We start from the raw sequence: 26,843 nt of genomic DNA on the forward strand, positions 1-26,843 counted from the left end.
GGGGAGTAACTGTGCTAGAAGGATACTACCTTCCTACATGAGCTATTTTAGAATCCGCATTCTAGCCTGAGGGTTTCCTAAACATATAGCATTCTCTAAGGGGTGTTGTGCATTACAATAATCCCTCCTGTTCGCGCATCCTGAAGGGTGATACTCAATTCTCCGGATGTAACATCTGCGACCCCGCCGAACAAAACCCTGCTCCCAAGGGCTTGCTCCTAGGCCTACTTAACTGCAGGTCGCTCGTGAAACATTCTCACGAAGTGAACCTCCTAATCACAAACTATGCCCTAGATATTTTGTTTCTTACAGAAACCTGGCTCACCCCTAGCAGTGGCCCCGACACCGTCCTAGCACTCCCCCCCGGGTACTTCATGTGCTCACTGAATAGACCAGAGGGCAGGGGAGGCGGACTGGCCATAATCCTTAAGGACAGCTTCACCTGTAGAACATCTGACGAAAACATCAAGGGATACGAAAGCTGCCACTATACGATACAAATATCCCCAGTTACCTCGCTGTCAGGAACACTGGTATACCGCCCGCCAGGCAATTTAGCAGACTTTCCAAACAAAATTACGGATCAGACCTCCATTAAATGTACGTCCACCACCAACTACATACTATTGGGAGACCTTAATGTACATTTCTTGGACCCGGCTGACAAGCAGGCCAGTGAACTACTTCAGGACTTCACCTCCATGGGCCTTGACCTTAAAAATCCACAGGCCACTCATGAAAGAGGGCAACTGCTCGATCCCATCTTCTCCAATATCCCCGACCTGAAAACCCTTGACCATATCCCCCTTCCCTGGACGGACCACTTCTTGGTCCCCCTCGTATGGGACATCATTACTCCCCCCCCTCAACCTCCCAAAATCAGAACGCATACCAGACGATGGCAGAAACTGGAACCAGACGTATGGGCAGCCAAACTCAGGGAAAATGTTCCCGACCCCTCTCAACACACCATAGCAGGGTACAAAGAATTTAACACCTGGATCACCCAATCGCTCGATGCCATTCTGCCAAAAACTCACTCTCTGAAACACACCAAGAGAGTGAACCCCTCACCCTGGTATACCCCGGAACTCAACCTCCTGCGTAAGGCTTGTAAAAAGAATGAACGCCTCTGGAGGAAGGAAAAAACAGAGGGTAAAAAAGAAACGTTCTGGACCTCTGTAAAATCCTATAAAAAAGAGCTCCGCAATACTAAAATCTGTTTTTACGAAAACAGAATTAAAAACGCTGCCTGCTCGGCTCACAAAACCTACTCCGTTCTTAAAGAACTCCTCCAGGCCCCCGATCCCCCACTCAAACCTCTCGACCCCAAAGAAGCTGAAACCAAATGTAACAACTTAGCCACCTTCTTTGACGAGAAGATTCAAAAAATTCTCCTTGCTATACCCCCCCCCGAACCGGCCCACACGGATCAGGATCTCATCATTACCACCACTAATCCTCCCCTTCCGTCGGCCAGCCCTCAACCCTCCCTGGGCGTCTTTGGCCCTGTAACAACGGAAGAGGTAGGGGCAACCTTGGCCTCAATTAAAAGTGGCTCCCCCCTCGACCCTGCACCCCTCCGCTTCCTGAAAAAAGTGTCGAGCACCATCATCCCTCCCCTCACGGCTCTAATCAACTCCTCCCTTTCGGAGGGCATAGTTCCCCCTAGCTGGAAAGCGGCCGCAGTCAAAGGCCTTTTGAAAAAACCCTCCCTAGACCCGCAGGACCTTTCCAACTATAGGCCCATCTCCCTTCTCCCAGGAAATAGCAAGATCGTGGAAGCTGGTGAACAAGCAATTATCACTTTACCTAGAGAGCAACAACCTACTAGGAATCTCCCAGACAGGATTCCGTCCAGGTCAGGGCACGGACATCGCCCTCCTGGCCGCAGTGGAGAAGGCCAGAAGCATTTTGGACACGGGAGGATCAGTGGCAGTGATCCTCCTGGACCTCAGTGCGGCCTTCGACACTGTAGACCACCTCACCCTAATCCACCGACTGGGAGAAATTGGACTGAAGGGCATGGCCTTGAAGTGGCTAAAATCCTTCTTATCAGGACGCTCCTTTCAGGTACGGGAAAATGACAGCCACTCACCTACCATCCCCCTACGATGTGGAGTACCGCAGGGCTCATCCCTGAGCCCTACGTTATTCAACGTATACATGGCCCCACTGGAGAAGAGGTCAGCTCGTTCGGCGTGTCAGTTATTAACTACGCCGACGACACCCAGTTGGTCGTAACCCTTTCACACCCCCACCAAGCCCCCTCAGATCTTCACAGCTGCCTCTCCGAAGTCCACCGATGGATGAATCTCTCATCGCTGAAGTTGAACAGGTCCAAGACTGAGATACTCTTGATGGGCCACAAGGGGCCCTCCCTGCCACCTCACATTTGGCCTTGCTGCCTAGGCGACCCTCCCACACCCAAGGACGAGGTCAAGAGCCTAGGAGTGTGGATCGAGAAGGACATGAGCTTTAAAACTCAGGCGAAAAGGACGGCAGGGATATGCTTTGGTTTACTCAGAGCCTGCAGGAAGATCTTCCCCTTGCTCCCCGAAACCGCAAGGAGGCTCCTCATTCAGGGTCTAATCCTGGCAAGATTGGACTACTGTAACGCCATCTACCTGGGAGATCCTGAAGCCACCCTTAACACTCTGCAGAAAGTCCAAAACGCCGCCGCCCGCCTACTTACGGGCACACCGGCAAGATCCTCTGCCAGGCCGGCGCTTAAGTCTCTCCACTGGCTCCCAGTCAGAGAAAGGGTCGTCTTAAAGGCCCTCTGCTTGGCCCATAAAACCCTCAATAACAACGGCCCCCCCCTTCTCAAAGAACTCCTAATCCCCTACAAGGCGGAGAGAGATCTCCGTTCTAGTGGAGAAAATCTGATCTCGGCTCCCAGAGTCAAAAAAGCCAAGACCGGTGGCCGTCGTTTCTCGGTCCACACGGCCAAATATTGGAACCACCTACCACGGAGACTTAGGACAGAACTGAACCACCTACAGTTCAGAAAAACTTTAAAGACTCTCCTTTTCCCGTAAACAGAATCTCGTTAGAAGGCCGAAACCCCTGGAGAAGCAGGTTAGCGCTGGGATGCTCTCTGAGTTACTACGCGCTTTATAAAACCATTAAATAAATAATAAATAAATAAATAAATAACAATTGTATCAGACAAAATCGGGCTGGTCATGAGGAACTTGCCTCCCCCATTAGCATTTTATGTTTACTCAGTGCTTACTGCGACCAGGTCATATCATAATGGGCAATTGCTTACTGTCTGTATTGTTACTCTGCTAATGTATGCCAATACCAAACCACCTCACTTTCAAACATATACAAAGTGTTGATGAACATACAGTGCCATGCTACCAAACCTTTAGGGTCGCACACTGCAGATGAATTGTACCTTTCATCAGGAACTACCATTCACAAGTTATGCACATGCTACGAGGAATAACTGGATCTGGGGCTACCTCCTTTTCAAAGCATGAGGAGTATCAGACTGAGAAAAGATCAGCCTGACAGACACTCATGTCTGAGTCAGGCAGCCAGGTACTTTTCATGCACAGGTGCCAGATAGCCCGAGCCAAGATTTCCGGGCTGAAGATGTCACAGCCCTGAGGTCATTGACATCGGTCAGGCACAGTCCTGAGGTCACTGAAACCAGTCCGGCAAAGGCCTCCAAGGATCCTTCCCCAGTCAGGCCTTTGATCTTCAGTTTTAATCCCTGAATTGCCTTCGGATGACCCTATCAGCGACTCCTCATATCGCCTTTCCCTAACTTGTCAAAGAGCTAGGTGGGATCAGTAAATCTCACTGACCCAACCCTTCTCTGTAACTAGTTAAAAAATAACTGTCACCGGTTGGCCAAAGAGAGGAGGCAGGATCTTCCATTTCTGGCTTCTTTACTGAAGCCTCCAGCTCCGTCCTGATCCGTTGTGCTCATTGGTACTGACAATACTGCCCAGCAAGTGCCTTATTGAATGTGAGTGCACGTAAGAATGTATGTGTATTTGCGCATGTGTGCTGTGAAGGGGTGAGTGTAAGCATGTGTGTGTGTTTGAGAATGGGTGGATGTGTGAATATGAATGTTTGTGAACGGATGGGTAGGCGTATGGGAATGTATCTCGGCTTGTGAATGGAAGGGTGAGTGTATGTTTGAGTGTACTTCCGAATGTACGGGTACGAGTATGTACGCAAGAGTGCATGTGAAGGGATGTTTGCGAGTACACCGAGTATGTGTGCTAGTGTTTTTGAATAGATGATTGTGAATGTGTGTACTCTTCACTGTATGGGTGTGAGCTATGAATGTCTGCTTGTAAATGTATGGGTGTAAGTTGTGTGTGTCCCCTGTGAATGGATGGGTGCGAGTTGTGCATGTGTATGCTGAAAGAGGATCAGTGTGAGGTGATGTGCGTGTGTTTGTGAACAGATGGGTATGAGCATGTGTGCACTTGTGACTGGATTGTTGCTAGAGTGCAAGCTTGAGGATGGGTGGAAGTGAGTGTGAGTCTGTTCTACAACTCCTCGAAGCTAGCAGACACCACTGTATGCTACGTATCAGAGTGACAATTCAACAGCACCATTTGAAATTGCCACATATTAGAAGAGTACCTGGGACATGGGGCAGCAGGACCAGTTGCCAACTGTTGTTCTACAGCATGTACTGTCTCCATCACACACGTGGGAGTCATCACATGGTACCTTCACATTTCGTACACCTTCCTTAGTTAGAGCGTTTTTCTTGGTAAGCCATGGTACAGAATGATTATCTTTTGTGCAGGTCCCTTGGGTCGGATCACACGTATAGCCAGAGGGACAGCAGTGCTCGTGATCCTCACAGCAAACGGCCTGAAAAAAAGAGAAGCAGCAACTAAGCATAACATAAAAGTATCACCTCGCCAATCATACCAATGGCTAAGAAATTCCACTTTACTCATATGCATATGATCCACCTGGCAGCTCTCTATCGGTCTGTCGTACACACTGTCGCGGCTAGGCAGCTAATCCCCCCTCAGTACCCACAACTGCAGTAGCTTGACACCTACTTCCACCCCCCGCAAATTTATGGTATCAGTATCTAAACTCTCAAAGATGCACCTACCTACACATAAACATGCAGCTATAGACCATATTACAAATATATAGCAAGGGAATATCAGCACAACCTCCTCCAAATTTCATCTATGGAGACAGACAACCGACTGAATAATATTCTATAATTTGCAAAGCCTCTGGAGGAGGTGGCACAGAGCTGTAGAACTATCATTCCTCTGCACTCAAATACGTTAATGACCTAGTAGTCCCTCAGATGAGGAGTGTCCATGACAATCTACTGTGGAACCTTATCAACACCTACAAGACAATCATATCAAACAGGGAGGAGGGTAGGAAGTGAGGAATCTAGGTATAGATAATCAGAGACCAGGTAAGTAACTTTCTTCTCATGGATACTTCTAACCCCATATTTCTCACTTCAACCAAAGCAATACCTCTCAAAGGGTGGAGGGTCTAAGAAGGGAACCTTAAACTAGAAAGTTTTGCAGCTGCAGCAACTGTGTACTAAATGAACCATTCTGCAGACCAGGGAGTCAAGGCAGTAATGGCTAATGAAGAAGTGGACAGATGCCTATGTAGCCACCTGGCCGATGCCCAGAAGAGAAACACCCCTGGTCAAGGCCATAAGGAGGCCTTAGCACTGGTAGAATGTGCACAAGGACCTCAGTGAGCTCCCTTTCAAGTACGGCATATCACATTTTTAAACATAACAATTCAGCTCAAGATCGGCTTCTGAACTGCATTTCCGGTCTTAGCACCAAAATACCTCACAAAAAGTGTCAACCAATAAAAATGCTAAAACCTCTCCAGGGGTGGAGCCAGTGAAGTTTCTCTCCTCCCTCAGAGGGATGTGGCAGAGAAGAAAGTGAGGAGAGTGATAAAACGCCACACATGTAAGAGTGACATCACTTAGGCAGAAAGGATGGCATCGTCTGAAGCATCAACTTGTCTGGAAAGGTGGTGGTGTATAGAGGTTGCACTAATAGCACCTGCAGCTAAATAATGCACCGCACTGAAGTAATCGCATTGAGAAAGACCTTCTTAGAAGTCTCAAAATACAGCTGTGAGTAGGCAAAAAAGGTGTGCAAATTAAAAAGGCAAAATAACTAGTGACTTAACAGGGAGGACTGATCAGGCAAAAGTAAAAATGCAGAGAGGGCAACAAATAACTTAAGAGGAGTAGGCCTAACGGCTAGGGCAGCCGACCTCGAATCTGGGGAACTGGGTTCGAATCTCAGCAATGACGCTGAACATCCTGTTATTCTGGGCAAATAACGTAACCTACACGTGCCTAACAAAAATGAATGTGTCCCCTCATGTAACGTAACTGGTGGTATGTAAAGGGCTCTGATACCAGATTCGGGTCAAGTTAGCGCTATATAAAAACTCTGCACATTTTTTGTTTAAAAACTCCTATGGTAAAGTATTGTCAGGCCAAACACAAAAGCAGACCAAACATCAGCTGTAGCAGATTGACCAGACTACTTGCACGTGGCCAAAAAATGTGTCCATCATCCAGAATACATGGGACGGCTAACTACCAAGATGTCTACCATCTACTTATGTCGATGGTATCTGCTCAGCTAGTTCTGCTTCATGTGCACCATGGAGGTGCAGATTGTGGAGGTTTGGGTGCAGAACTCTACCTGTTGTTGGGAAAGCAGCTCTTACCGCAGGTGTAAGCTGAGCAGGGCCGATGCTCAGACTATGTCGTAATACCAGACCCTTCGATCTCAGTCAGGAGCTACCAGGATTAGCCAAGCTCAGTCCCGCCTGAACCTCTTCATGAATTCTAGTTAGAGAGAACAGATGTGGGACTGGGCATAGAAGACCAGGCTTCCTCAGAAGGAGGTACAAGTCTCAAAGGGAACATTGCAGCAGAAACTGCTGAGAGCAAAAGGTTAAAAAAATGAGAGCCATCTGCAGTAGGAAAAAGATCTACCGAAGGCAAACCTCACTGGGCAAAGATGTCTTGAACTACCCTCAAGGTGCAGACACCACTTGTCAGATAGCTGGCGCAAGCTGAGCTTGTCTGCCTAGATATATTCAGGTATCTTTCTAGATAATTGGCATTCAAAAAAATCCCTTGTAGTTGCACCCAGCACCAGAGTTTTAGTGTCTCCTGGCACAGCACTCTACCCCACACTGCCCTGCTTGTTGAAGTAGCACATGGGGTTTTGTAGTTTGTCAGAACCTACACAGGCTTGCCTTTGATTGAGGGGAAAACCATGAGAGCCAGGAAGAGGACATGCAGCTCCAGAAGGTTGATGTGGTGTCCCTGTTGCAGCAGAGACCAGAGGGCTTCACCTTTTCTTGGTGGGCCCCCAGCTCAGAGTTGATCCACCATCACCACCTGGATGGGGTAGAGAGAATGGCCTGCTGCACATTGGGTTGGCATTCTTCGTCCATCATGGAGGGTCCCAGACTGCCTCATCTCACACAGCTTTTGACCGTGAGACACCCCCTAGCACCGAGCCCATTGAAGGGGAAGGTTTCACTGCAGAGCCCACATGTGCCAATAAACATGAGGCACCACCGGATTATAAGGCTTGGAGACTAAGCCTCAGACCACCTGGTGTGGATGCCAGGACTGAGCCCAAGACACCAGGATCATATCCTGAATGTCCTGGACTGGCTATCAGAGAACAAATGCTTTGAATGCTACCTTATGCAAACCTGCCCTGTAAGGAATCCTCCGCCTTGGTCAGGGGAGGAATTCCAAATTGCTGATGGAAAACCCTAGGAATCAAAGTAGTGCTATGGTAGCTCGCAGGTAGTCCATGACTGACTGGGATGAGTTTGAGTTCCACTTCTAGCAACAGGAAGGCATGCACTAGTGACCTAGAAGATGGGCCATGACCCCACCTTCGTGAACACCTGGGTTAGCAGAGGTGAGCTCCAAGGGCAGAATGGAGAAAATGTTCTGACCCACTATGAATCACAAAAAACACCTGTGGAACAGCATGGTAGGCACACTGAAGTGAGCATCCTGAAGGTTCAAGAATGCCATGCAATCGTCCAGGAAAAGAGCAAAGTAAACCTATGCCTCCGGTGGAAAGTATTCATGAACCAAAGATGAAAAATCATTTGTGTCCTTTTTTGGCAGCAGAAAAAAACCCACTTTATTGCCCTTCTCAGATAGGAGACCGGGGCAGAGCACTCAGTGCCCCTGATAGAGAGAGAATGAATACATATATACACACATACATACATATATACATACATATATACATTCACTGAAAAGACAGGTTTCAGGGACGTTATAGTTAGTTGGCCATTTTACTCATACAAAACCAGCGAAATTCAGATGTTCTAGTTAGTTCCGCTAACTATAACGCGCCCCCCCCCCCAATGCACTGCTGATGTCACATAGTCATGACATGGTCAGTGACATCACTGATGACATCATCCAGTGACTGTTTCTGTAGAGTTTAAATATGTTTAATATATATAGGCCAAGGTGGATTGAAGAATGAGTGGGTGTATGAGTGTCTGAATGGATGATTTAGCAGGTGCGTGACTGACTATTAGTGAGTGTTTAAACTTATCTTACTGAATGCATGGGTTAGTGACTAAACTGTGTGAATGTCTATCAGTCTGACTGTTGGTCCGTAAGAGGCTGCATGGGTTGGTGAATAGCTACAAGAGTGTCTATATTGGTTGTCCGAGTTTCTGTATGGGTGCCTGAGTGTTTGTGTGGGTGGGGGGTGTGTGACTGTGCATAGATGTGTGAGTGGATGATTCACTTAGGTGTATGGATTCAAGAGTGCTTCTGTGATGGACTGTATGGGTGGATGAGTGTGTGTATGGGTGTGTTGGTGAGTCAATGGATGTATCAGTGGTACATGTGAGTAACTACATATGTGAAAGGCAGTATATGTGAGAAATAGAGTATATAAATGACTATAAGTGAGTGAGGGTGGGAGTGGCTGTATGGACTAGCGTGTGCTTGTATCAGTGATTGTATAAGAGCGTAAGTATGTGTTAGTATCTGTACGAGTAAGCGAGGTGGTGTGTATAACTATAGGTGAGTAAATGGGAGTGTGATTCTTTGCATGACTGACCACATGTGAGAGTAACTATGGATGAGTGGCAGTGTGAGTGTCTATATAGGTGTATGATTGCATATGATAGTCATGTACTGATGAGTGACCAAAAGTATGAGTGACTGTATGGGTGAGTGAGTGGATGTGCATGACTGACCACATGTGTGAGTAACTATGGATGAGTGGCAGTGTGAGTGTCTATATAGGTGTATGATTGCATATGATAGTCCTGTACTGATGAGTGACCACAAGTATGACTGAGTGTCTGTATGGGTGAGTGAGTGGATGTGTGTGTAGACCTAAGAATCAGTGAGTGGGTATGTAGTTATTGGTGTTTATGGTTTTGAGAATGGTAGTTTGTAATTAGAGTGGGTGTATCAATGATTATATTAGGATGTGAGAAGATGCATCAAATTATCATGTGGATGATGTCATTTGAGATGCCATGAGTGATGTCACTGATCATGTCATGAGTGATGTAATATGTGAGGTCATCAGCAGTGCATTGCGGGGGCGAGAGTTCTAGTTAGCTGATCTAACTAGAATGTCTGCATTTCACTGGTTTTGTAAGAGTAAAATGTCCAACTATAACTTCACTGAAACCTGTGGTTTCTTCAGTGAATTTCTAAGGCTTTTTAAATGCTAATTTCTAACTAGAACGTCCCTGAAACCTATGGTTTTTTTCAGTGAATTTCAAAGTTTTTTAAATGCTAATTTATAACTATGCCCACAGAGGTAGGACATGTGAACAAAGAGGAAGAAAGGCGCAGAAAGAAGCAACAGAAATGCAAATGGAGGCAACAGAAGTCCAGAAAGACGAAGAAAGGTACAGAAAGAAGCAAGAGGTGTGCACCAAGAACCGACAGAGGAGCAGAAAGAGGCCTTGTTGCAAAGTCATCCTGTGCCCCAAGAGGCTAGTTTGCAAAGTGGTTTGGCCTCAGACCATCTCTTTGCAACGCAGCTCTGTGGCTCATACTGGAGGTACCTGGTGGGCTAGTTAGCCCCCAGGGACACTCAGTAATGAAGGGGACTTAATACCCCAACTTAAAACACGCCAGGGGGAGCGTTTTCAGAGTGCTGCAGGGAGGGGGCGGGGCCTACGGTGAGATGCCAGCTTTTACTTTATTTATTTTTATTATTTTGTAGAAGGGGGGGCTCTGTGGCCCCCCTTTTTAAATAATATTTGGGGCCCTGGGGACCACATCCCCAGGGCCTGACCCCTTTTTCTCACCATTTAAACAAAAAAAAGAAAGAAGGAAAAATCGGGGGCAGGCCCGCGTGCCCTGCCACCCCTGCCCCCTCCCCCTTCCCGGCCAATTTAGGCCCCGTGGACCCTATCCCCCGGTGCCTAGCCTTTAATTTATTTGTTTATTTATTTTTAAGAGGGGGCCGCATGGCCCCCGCCTAAGGCCAATTATGGCCTGCGGACCTCATCCTCCAGGGACAGCTATTCCTTTTTTTTTTTTTATTATGGGGGAAAGGGGCTGCGTGGTCCCCCACCCAGGCCACTTCTGGGCCCATGGACCCCACACCCCGGAGCCTGGCCTCACTGTTCCGCATCGTGGGGAAGCCCCAATGCCCCCACTGTCCAGCCGGCTCCCCTCCTTCTGCAGGAGCCGGCATTGCTTTTGAGCAAGGGGAGCTGCTGACATGCAACACCTTTGCTCAAAAGCAATACTGCTTTGCTTCAATGAAGCAAACAAGAATGTCCTGGGGAAGGGCACACCGGGACCATTGCAGGGATGGCGCATATCGAGTGCTCCAGGAGGGGAGCCGCACAGCCCCCTTCCATCCATTTCCGGGGAGGTGGTGGTCCCCGGCGTGCGCAACGGACCCCGTATTTAAATATTCAATGCCCCAGGGAGGTTGTGGTCCCCGGGGCAGTGTGAGGAGGGGTAGGAGCCCCCCCCCCCCACACTTATTTTTAATTGCAGCCCGGGGATGTGGCGGTCCCCCTGCATTTAAATTAATAAGTCCCAGGGAGGTGGCGGTCCCAGGGGCTCCGCAAATTAATCACTGATTGGTTGGTGGGCCAGGTCCCAGGAGCTTTTTGAAAACAAAGCACGGGAGGCCGCGCTTCGTATTTTATATATTTTCACAGCAGGATTCGCGACCCCAACACAAATTCTGAGCAGGCCTAGGGGGTCAGGGTGTTTCTAGCCTGCCCCCTTTTCTTGTTTTTCAACCTTTTTTCTACTCTTTTCTTGTGGCTCACAAACTTTCCTTGGTGCTCAGCCATCCATATTTTTCTTTTTTAAATTTCACAGAAACTACTGAACGGATTTACACCATTTAACAAAAAGGGAGCAGTTTAAACCAATACCTAACTTTTTGCCAAATCTGGTGTAATTCCGTTCAGCATTTCAGGCTGTAGCCTGTAATAAAGTTCCTATGGAAAATAACATGGAGAAAACATGCTTTGGGACACCCCTTTTTTCTCGGCCCAAGCCTAACGAATCACCCCGAAACTTTCAACACTCAAACTGAGCGGTCCAATCCTAATTTTGGGAAAATTTCATGAAGATTAGTCAAACAGAGTCAAAGACATTGGCGAATCAAAAAACCCTTTTCCTATGAAAACTAGGTCCTAACTATAACTACCTACTGGCGACCGCTAGTAGGTAATACACACATATATACATATATATACATATATATATATATATATACACACATATATATATATATATATATATATATATATATATATGCATCGAAGTTCAATGGCCTCCGCACCTCCAGCAGTTTGCCTGGCGAACAGAGACCACAACAAATCCCAATAATTCAGGCAAGGTTGTTATTTATTAACGGTTAACAGCGCAAAGGGTCTGATGCGTTTCGGGCGGATGCCCTTGCTCACAGATACATATACATATATATACACGAACACCCTCCAACAAAATGAAAGGAAAGAATCCCAGGCAGGGAAATACAGGTGGGGTTCTTTATTGAAGTTCCTTACAGCCGGGCATAATGCATTTCGGATTGAAATCCTTCCTCAGACGCCCCTAGCCGCTGTGCCTCATGTCCGTTGTGCCCCGATTGAGAGTCGTCAATCTTAATAAAGTTCACTTCTGGCTCCGCCCCCGCTCATGTGATCATCTGCTGGGTTGGGTTCAGTATGGAACTCCAACTCCCAGAATCCTGTGTGCCTGGTGTAGCGTGATGGGGGAAACAAAAAGTTAAATCTTAGTGTCTGCAGGCATAGGTGAATTTGGGCACGCATGGTGAGGTGAGTATTCAGGCATCACAACCCCTCGAGTCCCCGCATAGCTTCAACCTGTCGGGCGCTGGTTTTGCTGAAACTTGGGATGACGACAATGCACCATCACCACCGTGCAGTCACGGTCCGCTCATGCGGTGTTCCTCGCGTTGCAGCGCGCTAAAGGTGGGTCCGCCTGAAGTCAATACCTTGACAAGAATTTCGATTGCAAGCGCAAACACACCAGTAAAGCAGGCAACCTCTTCATGAAGCGGGATTCTTTGGTGTGTCTCTGGCTGACACACGAATATCCACGAACACCCTCCAACAAAATGAAAGGAAAGAATCCCAGGCAGGGAAATACAGGTGGGGTTCTTTATTGAAGTTCCTTACAGCCGGGCATAATGCATTTCGGATTGAAATCCTTCCTCAGACGCCCCTAGCCGCTGTGCCTCATGTCCGTTGTGCCCCGATTGAGAGTCGTCAATCTTAATAAAGTTCACTTCTGGCTCCGCCCCCGCTCATGTGATCATCTGCTGGGTTGGGTTCAGTATGGAACTCCAACTCCCAGAATCCTGTGTGCCTGGTGTAGCGTGATGGGGGAAACAAAAAGTTAAATCTTAGTGTCTGCAGGCATAGGTGAATTTGGGCACGCATGGTGAGGTGAGTATTCAGGCATCACAACCCCTCGAGTCCCCGCATAGCTTCAACCTGTCGGGCGCTGGTTTTGCTGAAACTTGGGATGACGACAATGCACCATCACCACCGTGCAGTCACGGTCCGCTCATGCGGTGTTCCTCGCGTTGCAGCGCGCTAAAGGTGGGTCCGCCTGAAGTCAATACCTTGACAAGAATTTCGATTGCAAGCGCAAACACACCAGTAAAGCAGGCAACCTCTTCATGAAGCGGGATTCTTTGGTGTGTCTCTGGCTGACACACGAATATCCACGAACACCCTCCAACAAAATGAAAGGAAAGAATCCCAGGCAGGGAAATACAGGTGGGGTTCTTTATTGAAGTTCCTTACAGCCGGGCATAATGCATTTCGGATTGAAATCCTTCCTCAGACGCCCCTAGCCGCTGTGCCTCATGTCCGTTGTGCCCCGATTGAGAGTCGTCAATCTTAATAAAGTTCACTTCTGGCTCCGCCCCCGCTCATGTGATCATCTGCTGGGTTGGGTTCAGTATGGAACTCCAACTCCCAGAATCCTGTGTGCCTGGTGTAGCGTGATGGGGGAAACAAAAAGTTAAATCTTAGTGTCTGCAGGCATAGGTGAATTTGGGCACGCATGGTGAGGTGAGTATTCAGGCATCACAACCCCTCGAGTCCCCGCATAGCTTCAACCTGTCGGGCGCTGGTTTTGCTGAAACTTGGGATGACGACAATGCACCATCACCACCGTGCAGTCACGGTCCGCTCATGCGGTGTTCCTCGCGTTGCAGCGCGCTAAAGGTGGGTCCGCCTGAAGTCAATACCTTGACAAGAATTTCGATTGCAAGCGCAAACACACCAGTAAAGCAGGCAACCTCTTCATGAAGCGGGATTCTTTGGTGTGTCTCTGGCTGACACACGAATATCCACGAACACCCTCCAACAAAATGAAAGGAAAGAATCCCAGGCAGGGAAATACAGGTGGGGTTCTTTATTGAAGTTCCTTACAGCCGGGCATAATGCATTTCGGATTGAAATCCTTCCTCAGACGCCCCTAGCCGCTGTGCCTCATGTCCGTTGTGCCCCGATTGAGAGTCGTCAATCTTAATAAAGTTCACTTCTGGCTCCGCCCCCGCTCATGTGATCATCTGCTGGGTTGGGTTCAGTATGGAACTCCAACTCCCAGAATCCTGTGTGCCTGGTGTAGCGTGATGGGGGAAACAAAAAGTTAAATCTTAGTGTCTGCAGGCATAGGTGAATTTGGGCACGCATGGTGAGGTGAGTATTCAGGCATCACAACCCCTCGAGTCCCCGCATAGCTTCAACCTGTCGGGCGCTGGTTTTGCTGAAACTTGGGATGACGACAATGCACCATCACCACCGTGCAGTCACGGTCCGCTCATGCGGTGTTCCTCGCGTTGCAGCGCGCTAAAGGTGGGTCCGCCTGAAGTCAATACCTTGACAAGAATTTCGATTGCAAGCGCAAACACACCAGTAAAGCAGGCAACCTCTTCATGAAGCGGGATTCTTTGGTGTGTCTCTGGCTGACACACGAATATCCACGAACACCCTCCAACAAAATGAAAGGAAAGAATCCCAGGCAGGGAAATACAGGTGGGGTTCTTTATTGAAGTTCCTTACAGCCGGGCATAATGCATTTCGGATTGAAATCCTTCCTCAGACGCCCCTAGCCGCTGTGCCTCATGTCCGTTGTGCCCCGATTGAGAGTCGTCAATCTTAATAAAGTTCACTTCTGGCTCCGCCCCCGCTCATGTGATCATCTGCTGGGTTGGGTTCAGTATGGAACTCCAACTCCCAGAATCCTGTGTGCCTGGTGTAGCGTGATGGGGGAAACAAAAAGTTAAATCTTAGTGTCTGCAGGCATAGGTGAATTTGGGCACGCATGGTGAGGTGAGTATTCAGGCATCACAACCCCTCGAGTCCCCGCATAGCTTCAACCTGTCGGGCGCTGGTTTTGCTGAAACTTGGGATGACGACAATGCACCATCACCACCGTGCAGTCACGGTCCGCTCATGCGGTGTTCCTCGCGTTGCAGCGCGCTAAAGGTGGGTCCGCCTGAAGTCAATACCTTGACAAGAATTTCGATTGCAAGCGCAAACACACCAGTAAAGCAGGCAACCTCTTCATGAAGCGGGATTCTTTGGTGTGTCTCTGGCTGACACACGAATATCCACGAACACCCTCCAACAAAATGAAAGGAAAGAATCCCAGGCAGGGAAATACAGGTGGGGTTCTTTATTGAAGTTCCTTACAGCCGGGCATAATGCATTTCGGATTGAAATCCTTCCTCAGACGCCCCTAGCCGCTGTGCCTCATGTCCGTTGTGCCCCGATTGAGAGTCGTCAATCTTAATAAAGTTCACTTCTGGCTCCGCCCCCGCTCATGTGATCATCTGCTGGGTTGGGTTCAGTATGGAACTCCAACTCCCAGAATCCTGTGTGCCTGGTGTAGCGTGATGGGGGAAACAAAAAGTTAAATCTTAGTGTCTGCAGGCATAGGTGAATTTGGGCACGCATGGTGAGGTGAGTATTCAGGCATCACAACCCCTCGAGTCCCCGCATAGCTTCAACCTGTCGGGCGCTGGTTTTGCTGAAACTTGGGATGACGACAATGCACCATCACCACCGTGCAGTCACGGTCCGCTCATGCGGTGTTCCTCGCGTTGCAGCGCGCTAAAGGTGGGTCCGCCTGAAGTCAATACCTTGACAAGAATTTCGATTGCAAGCGCAAACACACCAGTAAAGCAGGCAACCTCTTCATGAAGCGGGATTCTTTGGTGTGTCTCTGGCTGACACACGAATATCCACGAACACCCTCCAACAAAATGAAAGGAAAGAATCCCAGGCAGGGAAATACAGGTGGGGTTCTTTATTGAAGTTCCTTACAGCCGGGCATAATGCATTTCGGATTGAAATCCTTCCTCAGACGCCCCTAGCCGCTGTGCCTCATGTCCGTTGTGCCCCGATTGAGAGTCGTCAATCTTAATAAAGTTCACTTCTGGCTCCGCCCCCGCTCATGTGATCATCTGCTGGGTTGGGTTCAGTATGGAACTCCAACTCCCAGAATCCTGTGTGCCTGGTGTAGCGTGATGGGGGAAACAAAAAGTTAAATCTTAGTGTCTGCAGGCATAGGTGAATTTGGGCACGCATGGTGAGGTGAGTATTCAGGCATCACAACCCCTCGAGTCCCCGCATAGCTTCAACCTGTCGGGCGCTGGTTTTGCTGAAACTTGGGATGACGACAATGCACCATCACCACCGTGCAGTCACGGTCCGCTCATGCGGTGTTCCTCGCGTTGCAGCGCGCTAAAGGTGGGTCCGCCTGAAGTCAATACCTTGACAAGAATTTCGATTGCAAGCGCAAACACACCAGTAAAGCAGGCAACCTCTTCATGAAGCGGGATTCTTTGGTGTGTCTCTGGCTGACACACGAATATCCACGAACACCCTCCAACAAAATGAAAGGAAAGAATCCCAGGCAGGGAAATACAGGTGGGGTTCTTTATTGAAGTTCCTTACAGCCGGGCATAATGCATTTCGGATTGAAATCCTTCCTCAGACGCCCCTAGCCGCTGTGCCTCATGTCCGTTGTGCCCCGATTGAGAGTCGTCAATCTTAATAAAGTTCACTTCTGGCTCCGCCCCCGCTCATGTGATCATCTGCTGGGTTGGGTTCAGTATGGAACTCCAACTCCCAGAATCCTGTGTGCCTGGTGTAGCGTGATGGGGGAAACAAAAAGTTAAATCTTAGTGTCTGCAGGCATAGGTGAATTTGGGCACGCATGGTGAGGTGAGTATTCAGGCATCACAACCCCTCGAGTCCCCGCATAGCTTCAACCTGTCGGGCGCTGGTTTTGCTGAAACTTGGGATGACGACAATGCACCATCACCACCGTGCAGTCACGGTCCGCTCATGCGGTGTTCCTCGCGTTGCAGCGCGCTAAAGGTGGGTCCGCCTGAAGTCAATACCTTGACAAGAATTTCGATTGCAAGCGCAAACACACCAGTAAAGCAGGCAACCTCTTCATGAAGCGGGATTCTTTGGTGTGTCTCTGGCTGACACACGAATATCCACGAACACCCTCCAACAAAATGAAAGGAAAGAATCCCAGGCAGGGAAATACAGGTGGGGTTCTTTATTGAAGTTCCTTACAGCCGGGCATAATGCATTTCGGATTGAAATCCTTCCTCAGACGCCCCTAGCCGCTGTGCCTCATGTCCGTTGTGCCCCGATTGAGAGTCGTCAATCTTAATAAAGTTCACTTCTGGCTCCGCCCCCGCTCATGTGATCATCTGCTGGGTTGGGTTCAGTATGGAACTCCAACTCCCAGAATCCTGTGTGCCTGGTGTAGCGTGATGGGGGAAACAAAAAGTTAAATCTTAGTGTCTGCAGGCATAGGTGAATTTGGGCACGCATGGTGAGGTGAGTATTCAGGCATCACAACCCCTCGAGTCCCCGCATAGCTTCAACCTGTCGGGCGCTGGTTTTGCTGAAACTTGGGATGACGACAATGCACCATCACCACCGTGCAGTCACGGTCCGCTCATGCGGTGTTCCTCGCGTTGCAGCGCGCTAAAGGTGGGTCCGCCTGAAGTCAATACCTTGACAAGAATTTCGATTGCAAGCGCAAACACACCAGTAAAGCAGGCAACCTCTTCATGAAGCGGGATTCTTTGGTGTGTCTCTGGCTGACACACGAATATCCACGAACACCCTCCAACAAAATGAAAGGAAAGAATCCCAGGCAGGGAAATACAGGTGGGGTTCTTTATTGAAGTTCCTTACAGCCGGGCATAATGCATTTCGGATTGAAATCCTTCCTCAGACGCCCCTAGCCGCTGTGCCTCATGTCCGTTGTGCCCCGATTGAGAGTCGTCAATCTTAATAAAGTTCACTTCTGGCTCCGCCCCCGCTCATGTGATCATCTGCTGGGTTGGGTTCAGTATGGAACTCCAACTCCCAGAATCCTGTGTGCCTGGTGTAGCGTGATGGGGGAAACAAAAAGTTAAATCTTAGTGTCTGCAGGCATAGGTGAATTTGGGCACGCATGGTGAGGTGAGTATTCAGGCATCACAACCCCTCGAGTCCCCGCATAGCTTCAACCTGTCGGGCGCTGGTTTTGCTGAAACTTGGGATGACGACAATGCACCATCACCACCGTGCAGTCACGGTCCGCTCATGCGGTGTTCCTCGCGTTGCAGCGCGCTAAAGGTGGGTCCGCCTGAAGTCAATACCTTATATATACACACACACATATACACACAAATATATACACATACACATATATAATACACTCTCACTAAGTTGGTACTGGTTGAGCGAGGGGCGCTCACACAGTTGGCAGTGTTTTATCTCCTCTGGCAGAACCAAACCAGTGACTATACCCACAATTGATGTCTCTGCACCAAAAAGGAGCACTCTTCAAGGAAGTTTGAATGCTAATTTGTTTTTATTTAGCGCATATGGCACATCCCAACACATTTTGGTCTTCTCTCAGACCGTGATCAAGGTCTGAGAGGAGCCCGAAAAGCGATGGGATTTGCCCTATGTGTCAAATAAAGTAAATAAGCATTCAAACTTCCTTGGAGTGTGCTACTTTTTGGTGCCGAGGCATCAGTTGTGGGAAAACCCACATATATATATATATATATATATACATATATATATATATATATATATATACACATATATATATATATATATATATATATATATATATATATATATATATATATATCACACAGGAATTGTGGATTAAACAACACTTACACCATTTGGCGTGCTGGCTTTTTACTCTCCTGAGAGCACGCTTATCTTTTGGAGAATTCCTGTATGATTAATCTGCCGGTTTACTCCGCCGGCATAAGCGCCAATCTCTCAATATCTGTCACACACCCACCTCTCACAACTCCACCTCACATAGAAACCCACACCCACAACCCCACCTCGCATACAAACCCACACCCACAAACCCCCTAAACCCCCCCACACACAAACCCACAACCCCCACACACACCCTCACACACAGCCCTTCTCTCACACACACAACTCGGCTTCTGCCAATCCTTTTCTCTGCCAATCTCTCACAATCGTTCTCGATTTCAATTGCACACACAAGGTCTCTCTATATACATAGCTCGTATTTAGAGGGAAAACGTCCTCATTAACCTAAAGAGGATCTATGATAAGAACAACTTACTTACCTTCTGTAGACAGATTAGTTATAGATTCCTTACCTGAGAATTACTTCAGGCCTCAGACTGGATCCGGAGAACTTTTTCGTCAGCAGTACCCTTGCGCGTCAATAGGTGGTGTTGATCGAGTCCTCGTCCGTTGTTGGCATCATGGTCGCTGTAATGAAGCTGCAGTATCTACTTAGACATCGCACTCTCCCGCTGACGTCAGTTCTTTTCATGACATTCAACGCCAGAAGCGCCGAGCCATGCACGACACTGACCACTGGTGCACAAAACTAGGGCCCTTCCTTAACCCTAGAAATCAGTTCGCCGAACGGGGAGGATAGGTGGGGTGGTAAGGAATCTATAACTAATCTATGTCTCTTACAGATATATTGTTACCAAAGCTAAGTAACTTGTTCATCTGTAAGAGACAATTAGTTTTAGATTTCTGACCTGAGAATAGATACCGCAGCAATACTGACCTGCGAGATGGGTCTGTGAACTAAGTTCACACCAGAAACTCCTGGTAGAACAGAACGGCCAAAGAAGCGGTCTCTCCGGACTCGGCTGTCCAGGCAGTAGTGTTTTGGGAACGTGTGCAGAAATGCCCACATTTCTGCCTCACAGATGTCATTGAGGGGAACTCAATGCCCCAAAGCAGTGGTAGTTACCGTCCCCCTGGTGGAATGGGTGCGCAGTCCCACTTGAGGCTATCTTTGCCAAAGAATAGCAAGCTTTGATGCACAAACGACCCACCTCAAGATGGTCCGTTTGTGTACGCCCCGACCTTTCTTGGCGCCCACATAGCCAGCAAAGAGCTGGTAATCCACCTGGAATTACTTCATGCAATCCAAATAAAATGAAAGGGCTAGTTTTGGATCAAGTCGGTGGAACCTCTTCCTATTTAGAAGGATGCGGGGGTGGAAAGAAGGAGGGCAAAGTGATGGTTTGACCAATGTGGAAAGAAGTAACTACCTTGTGAAGAAAAGAGGGTTGAGTTTGAAGGACAACCATGTCCGGATGAACAGCAAGAAAAAGAGGTTTTGAAGAAAGAGCCTGGCACTCGGTCACCCTGCAAGCAGATGTGATGGCAACCAGGATTTTAGTCTTTAAATTAAGAAGTCTGAGAGGACAGTTGTATAGCAGCTCAAAGGGAACGCACATGTGGAGAAGTGTGGCTCAATGGTTAGAGCGGCAGACCCTGATGCAGAGGTCTAGCCCGGGACCAGGGTTCAATTCCCCGCCTCGGCGGGTCTTGGGCTCAAAAATTCCACAGTCCTGATAATTCTCGCCTTGGTGCCTATTCCAATCATGGAGTCCCACTCTGCAACTCTGGGCAATAGCTTGCTTAATCTCCACAACGGCCCACTAAGGATGCCTGACCTCCACCTTGGGGGTGCCCAGGAGTGGACGCCTCACAGGGAAAGCCAGGATGGGTTCCACAGCGGTATTCGTAAAAGCTCCTTGAGACCCTTGTGGGTGAGTAGTGCGCTTTACAAGTATCAATTTACATTTACGTTACATAAGATAAGAACAAAGTTCAAGTCTCATTGAGGTATTACATTTTTTTTTCCATTTTCCATTTTTTGCATTTATATAGCGCGCAAGTCACCCGAAGGTCTCAGAGCGCTTGCAGAAAAAAAAAGAACCTCCCAGCAGATGACCCAAAGCAGAGCACTTGACAGGGCTAGAAAAGCCAGGTTTTTAACTGTCTGCGGAACCTCAGGTAATCGGGTTCTATCCTGATCTGGAGGGGCAGGGAGTTCCAGGCTTCAGGGGCAGTTTAACTAAATGCCCTGTCGCCATTTCTGGCTGTGCGTACCCTAGGGACATTTAAGAGACTTACCGAAGATCTAAGCATTCTTGCCGGATTATGGGCCTTGAGATTTTGTTCCAAATATGTTGGACCGTGACCATTGATGGATTTATGGACCAGGCAGCATAATTTAAACTTTATACGCTTTTGTATTGGGAGCCAGTGTAGGGTTTTTAAGCAGGGCAATGACGGGGTGCGAGAAGGTAGGTCAAGCACCAGCCTTGCAGCGGTGTTCTGAAGGACCTGTAGACAGACCATGAGTGTAGTGTTTATCGAGGATAGAAGTGCTTTTCCAAAGTCAATCCTGCTGACAATGAGTCCCTGTACTATGGGCATGTGAGCTGAGAGGGGAATCCATTTAAAGATTTTCCTCAAACTCCGCATGAGGCCAAAGCTAGTGCGTACTACTTTGCTTATGTGATCAGACATGGACAGCTTGTTGCCGATTATTACTCCAAGATGTGGAGAAGTGTGGCTCACCGGTTAGTGGAGGCAGTCCCAGAGGCAAAGGTCAGACCCGGGACCAGGGTTCAATCCCCGACGTGGCAGGGCCTTGAGCTCAAAATGTCCACGGACTTGATAATTCTCGCCTCGGTACCCACTTGAATCGTGGGTTCACACTCTGCAACTCTGGGCAATAGCTTGCTTAATCTCCACTACGACCCCACCGCGATGGGATGCCTGGTCTTCACCTTGGGGATGCCCAGTAGGGGTAATCTCGCAGGGAAAGGCCAGGACGGGTTCCAAAAGCAAGCGCCTTGAGACCTTACGGTGAAAGGCGCTATACAAGAACGTATGATTTACGATTTAAGATTCCTCACAGAGGGTTTGGGCGATGGGCATGGACCAAGAGAGGCTGGCCACTCTGACCAGATTTTATCGGCCCGTCCAAATAACAGAACCTCCGTCTTGCCCGTATTCATCATTAGAAAGTTCCTGGTCATCCAATAGTGAATGTCTACCATACATTTTTTGAACCTCAGTTTGGTTTCGTCTGGGTTCTGGTTGATTGTGATCAGTATTTGGGTGTCATCTGCGTAGGACACTGTTCCAAAACTGTGTGCTCGAATGACCTTTGCGAGGGGGGGGGGGGGGGGGGGGGCGGACGGACACACATACAGGTTAAAGAGCGTAGGGCTCAGTATTGACCCCTGAGGGACACCCTTGACATTGTCATGGAAGTCGGAGGAGTGAGCACCAACTTGGACCTTGGACCGCTTGTTGGACAGATATCTTTTTATCCAGTGTAATGCGGAGCCCTCAACACCAGCCTCAGCAAGATGCTCTAGAAGAATGAGATGCGAGATGGTGTCGAAAGCTGCGGATAAATCGAGCAAGACCAGTATGGCAGACTGGTTGGAATCCAGTGCCATTCTTACATTGTCGACAATTTCGAGTAGGGCAGTTTCGGTGCTATAGGATGCCCTGAAACCCGACTGGGATGGGTCCAAGAGCTTGTTGGTCTTGAGGTATGTTATGAGTTGTTTATTTATTAAGGACTCCATAATCTTCCCAAATAGGGGGAGGAGGGAGATACGCCGATAGTTAGGGAGTGATTTTGGATCCGCCAATGGTTTTTTTAAGATTGGTCTTATTACTGCCTCCTTCCAATGTGATGGGACAGAAGAATGTAGTAGGGACTGATTCAAGGTTTTTGTTAGGGCAGAGATCAAGAGAGGAGCTATTTTGGATAGGATTTGAGGGGATGCAGGGTCTCAAGGGGCTCCGGACTTCATTTTGTACAGAGTTAACTCAACCTCTGTTTCTGAGCAAGGTGAGAATTCCCTTAGTGTGGCAATGCAATTGTTGGGGTCCCTGCAGCTGTTGTTGGGCGAGATTATGGCATGGCATATAGGAGGTGGCTGAGGGAAGAGTTTGTGGATATCATTGATTTTATCGTGAAAGTACGAGGCCACAAAGGGAACAGGAGGAAACCAATGAGTAATGCCCTTAAGAAAGCAATTTACAGCTGGAGACATGAAAAGAGAAGGCTCATCAGGAGGCATAAGAAAGGCTGCAATGGCTGAGAGATAGCCCTTAAGAGTGCCCAGAGCAGAGCCCTGCTGGGCCAAAGAAAGGAGGAACAAGAGAACGTCAAAGAGGGGCAAAAAGGGGATCCACAGCCTTTGCTGTGCACTATGCCACAAATTTGTTCCATCTGCAGGCGTATACCGTCTTAGTGGAGGGACACCTGGCTGCCAAGATAACATCACTGACTTGGGAGGAAGGTCGAAGGCAGTCAACTGTCGCCGCTTAATCTCCACGCAAAGAGGTGGAGACTGGACAGGTTCCGGTGGAGGACCATCCCCTGCTGCGAAGACAGAAGATCCTCCCGAAGAGGCAGCCTGATAGGAGGATCGATGTCCATGTGTAACAGCTTGGGATACCAGACTCCTCGTGCCCAATCCGGAGCCACAAGAAAGTCTTGGGCCCGGTCGCGCTTCATCATCTTCAGCACTCTGGGCCGAAGTGGTATAGGCGGAAAGGCGCATAGAAGGCCGCAATTCCGCTAGCGACGAAACGCGTTGCAGAGCAAGTGCCGCCTTGGAAATTCCAACACACAGAATTGCACCACCTCCGAGTGAAGACGCCATTCGGGATCCATCATGCACCTGCGGCTGCCTGGTGTTGAACCACAAGGGATATGCCCTGATGCTCCAGCCATGTCCAAAGATGGAGAGCCTCTTGACATAGGGTCCACAACCCCACCCTGCCCAGTTTGTTGCAGTATCACATGGCGGTGGAGTTGTCCGTTAAAACCTGCACTACTCTTCCGAGGACAGAGGGAAGGAATGATTTTAGTGCAAGATGAATAGCCCGGGGCTCCAGAAGGTTGATGAGGAGCCTGGACTCCGCCAGAAACCTCTGATCTACACCTCTCCCATGTAGCCGCCCCACCCCAGAAGCGATGCATCCGTCACCACTGTGAACTCTGCCTGGGAGAGGGATCTGCTGTTGACCCAATCCTGGTTAGTTAGCCACCACTGCAATTGTCGTGCAGTGCCCTCCAAGATCTGAGCTCAATCGGACAATCCCCATATGCCGTGCCCACTGGAACATCAGGTTCCACTGCAGAGCCCGTATATGCCACCTGGCATGATCTACTAGCAGGATGCAGGAGGTCATGAGGCCCAGCAGCCTCAGGGTCACCCTGACCGAAACCCAGGATGGAGGCTGAAAAATCTGAATCATAGCCCGAATATCCTGGACTCACTGCTCGGGAGGATAAGCCCAAAACTGGGTCATGTCAAAGGTCCAATGAAAAGAAGCTTCTGAGAAGGAGTCAGGTGTGACGGGCACGACGTTGAACCTGTCCTGCCTAGCGAGTCAGTGGTGTCCAGTCCACATCTTATGGTAAACTTCGTTGTGTCTCTCCCTTCGGTGACTGCACAGACGAGTCCGGCCTGGGCCTGCTCCGAGCACTGTGGCAGCACCTGTGCTACCGTATCCCACACAGAGTGGGTGCAACGGCCCAACAGACATGCAGTGTTTGCCAACCACAGTCCCAAGCTGGAGGAAGAAAACATCTTCCCACGATGGTCCAGCTTTTTGGATTCCCTATAAGGTGGTGCGTTAGGTAATGCGCCTTTGGACGTAGAAGGCTTGGACCACCAAGATCTCAGGGGTGGGGTATTGGAAGAAGAAAGAGGGGTTGCCCGGAGCCAGGTGGTGGCATTGGGGATTCATCCTATCCACAGGATATCTGTGTTTGGCTTGGAACAGGTGCCAAAAAGGATGTTAGTAAGGGATTCATTGAAAGGCTCGGGTTGAAGCACCTCCGTCAGGAGATTCGTCCTGACCGCCACCATAGGTAGTTGGAGTTTGAGGGCCTCTGCCGCCCTACGCAACACCACTGCATATGAAGCACCATCCAACGTAGCCACGGTAGAAGGAGGCAACATGCCAAGTCTGGGGAGGTGTCTAAACCACTGGCTTCCCCCAACTCCTCTCTCCAGTCCGGTTCATCCAAATGGTCAGCCAAAGGGTCTCCAGACCCCTCCAAGTCCTCCTCACCCTCCTCTGGTTGCAAATCTAGCCTGTAAGAAGCACCAGGTTAGAACGGATACAAAAGTACCACTCCGGTCGACGTCGGTCCAGCTTCATGTCCAAATCAGGGTGGAGGCCAGGGTCGATGACAGCTGGGGACACAACTGGTGTCGGGTGCGGACGTGGTGCCAGTGGAATCGGCGCCAGGGAAGGTGTTATAAGGTTTACCGATGTCGATCCAGGCCTGGATCCAAGGGGACCCTGCGGTGCCAGGGGAAGAGCTGTGGCGTCGAAAGCCCAGGGCCCTCAGCAGAGTCAGCGGGGCCCGAAGGCGAGCCAGCGGAGTCGGGCTTCCCAGAGATGGCATGCATCGCTTCGTATAAACTGCGAAGCTGGGCAGTGGTCGCTCCGGATCCCTCAAAGGGAGGTAAACTGATTCTACCATTCAGGCTCCGCATGCGGATCTGCGGGACGGGCACAGTCGGAAACCCTCGGTGCGTCGGCAGACGGACAGGGAGAAGTTGAAGAGCGGCGATGCTTGGACTACTTCTTGAACTTCGACTTACCTGAGGAGTGTGAGACTTCGATGACGAGTGGTGGTGATTCCGGGACCGGTCCCTCGACTTCCCACGCGACTGGGACCTCGAATGGCATGGAGCGGACTGCCGTGCCTCGAGAAGCTTTCGAGACTGCTCCCGCAAGACTTCGCATTCATGGTCCGGCAGTCGGAGCATGACTTGAGAGCATGGTCGTGCTCCAGGCACCACAGGCACTCGCGGTGCAGGTCCGAAACTGACATCAGCTTGCGACCAGTGTCGCAAGCCTTGAAGCCAGGCCAAGGATAACTGGACATCCCTGCATGTACCAGGAGTCAATAGACTAAAAAACAGTGTCGACAAAAGTCGCAAAAAGTGATTGGAGGTACCGCTCTCTCCAGAGCTGTGCTTTCTGGCGCGGAAAAAGAGACAATGGACATCAGTGTGCAAGGGCGGCATCGAAGTAGATACCGCAACGTCACTACGGCGACCACGAAGGCAGCTTAGTCGACCGACACCACCTATCGACGCGCAGGGGTACTGATGATGAAAAAGTTCCCCGGATGCAGTCTGACGCCTGGAGGTAGTTCTCAGGTTAGGAATCTATAACCAATTGTCTCTTTCAGATACACTATACTTTAATCTCAGGGGATTTCAACTCATGTGTTCCACCCGTATAATACAGTAGAAAATATAATTTCTCACAATGAAGCGTTGAGCATCCCAATACAGGTAGCTCCAGCATAAGAGGTAAAAACATCCAATGTACTCGCCTTGAGTCTCCGAGAGCATCAGGCCTTTGCAAACCAAATGGTACATTCCCAGGAGATAAGCCCCCAGCCTGGACACATTTTGCAAAAGGCAACTTCCATAATAGATTACTCCGCAGCCAACTTGTTTCTTTTTAAATACATTGGAGATTTTGGATAGAAGAACGAGAAATCTATTTGCAGAGCAAGGAGGATGGGTGGGTTGTTAAGGAATCTGCAGATAGACAGGCTCTACCAGATAGGGATTGCCAAAGGTAAGTAACTTTTTCTTCTGACAGACTTCAAGCCGCAGATTCTTTACCCTAGAATGGATACTCAAATAATACCTTCCCGAAGATGGGTCTGTTAAACTGTTTCACACCAAAATGTCCTGCCGGAACATACGAGCAAAACGCTCCTCCTGAAACAGCCGACTGTCCAGGCAGTAGACCTTGGTGAACATGTGTAGAAAAGCCCAAGTTGCTGCCTGGCAGATGGCTAAGACCAGAACTCCACATGCTAAGTGTGGTTGCAACCTTCCCTCTGGTGGAATGAGTACTGAAACCCTCAAGGGATTTCTTCTTGGCCAGTGCAGAGA

The 26,843-nt window shown here is 49.1% G+C and overlaps 1 protein-coding gene across 11 annotated transcripts in view; it reads right to left on the bottom strand.

Annotated features, from left to right (window-relative positions):
* Window positions 1-26,843, bottom strand: part of GRN (granulin precursor) — a 1,328,618-nt gene that overhangs the window by 114,345 nt on the left and 1,187,430 nt on the right. For all 11 annotated transcript variants that reach the window (XM_086923912.1, XM_086923907.1, XM_086923905.1 and 8 more), the window contains one exon: window positions 4,615-4,851. In XM_086923912.1, coding sequence (XP_086780038.1) covers window positions 4,615-4,851 — 237 coding nt within the window. The remainder of the gene's footprint in view (window positions 1-4,614; window positions 4,852-26,843) is intronic.

Source organism: Lissotriton vulgaris, chromosome 5 (assembly GCF_964263255.1).
Source record: "Lissotriton vulgaris chromosome 5, aLisVul1.2, whole genome shotgun sequence".
NCBI lineage: Eukaryota > Metazoa > Chordata > Amphibia > Caudata > Salamandridae > Lissotriton > Lissotriton vulgaris.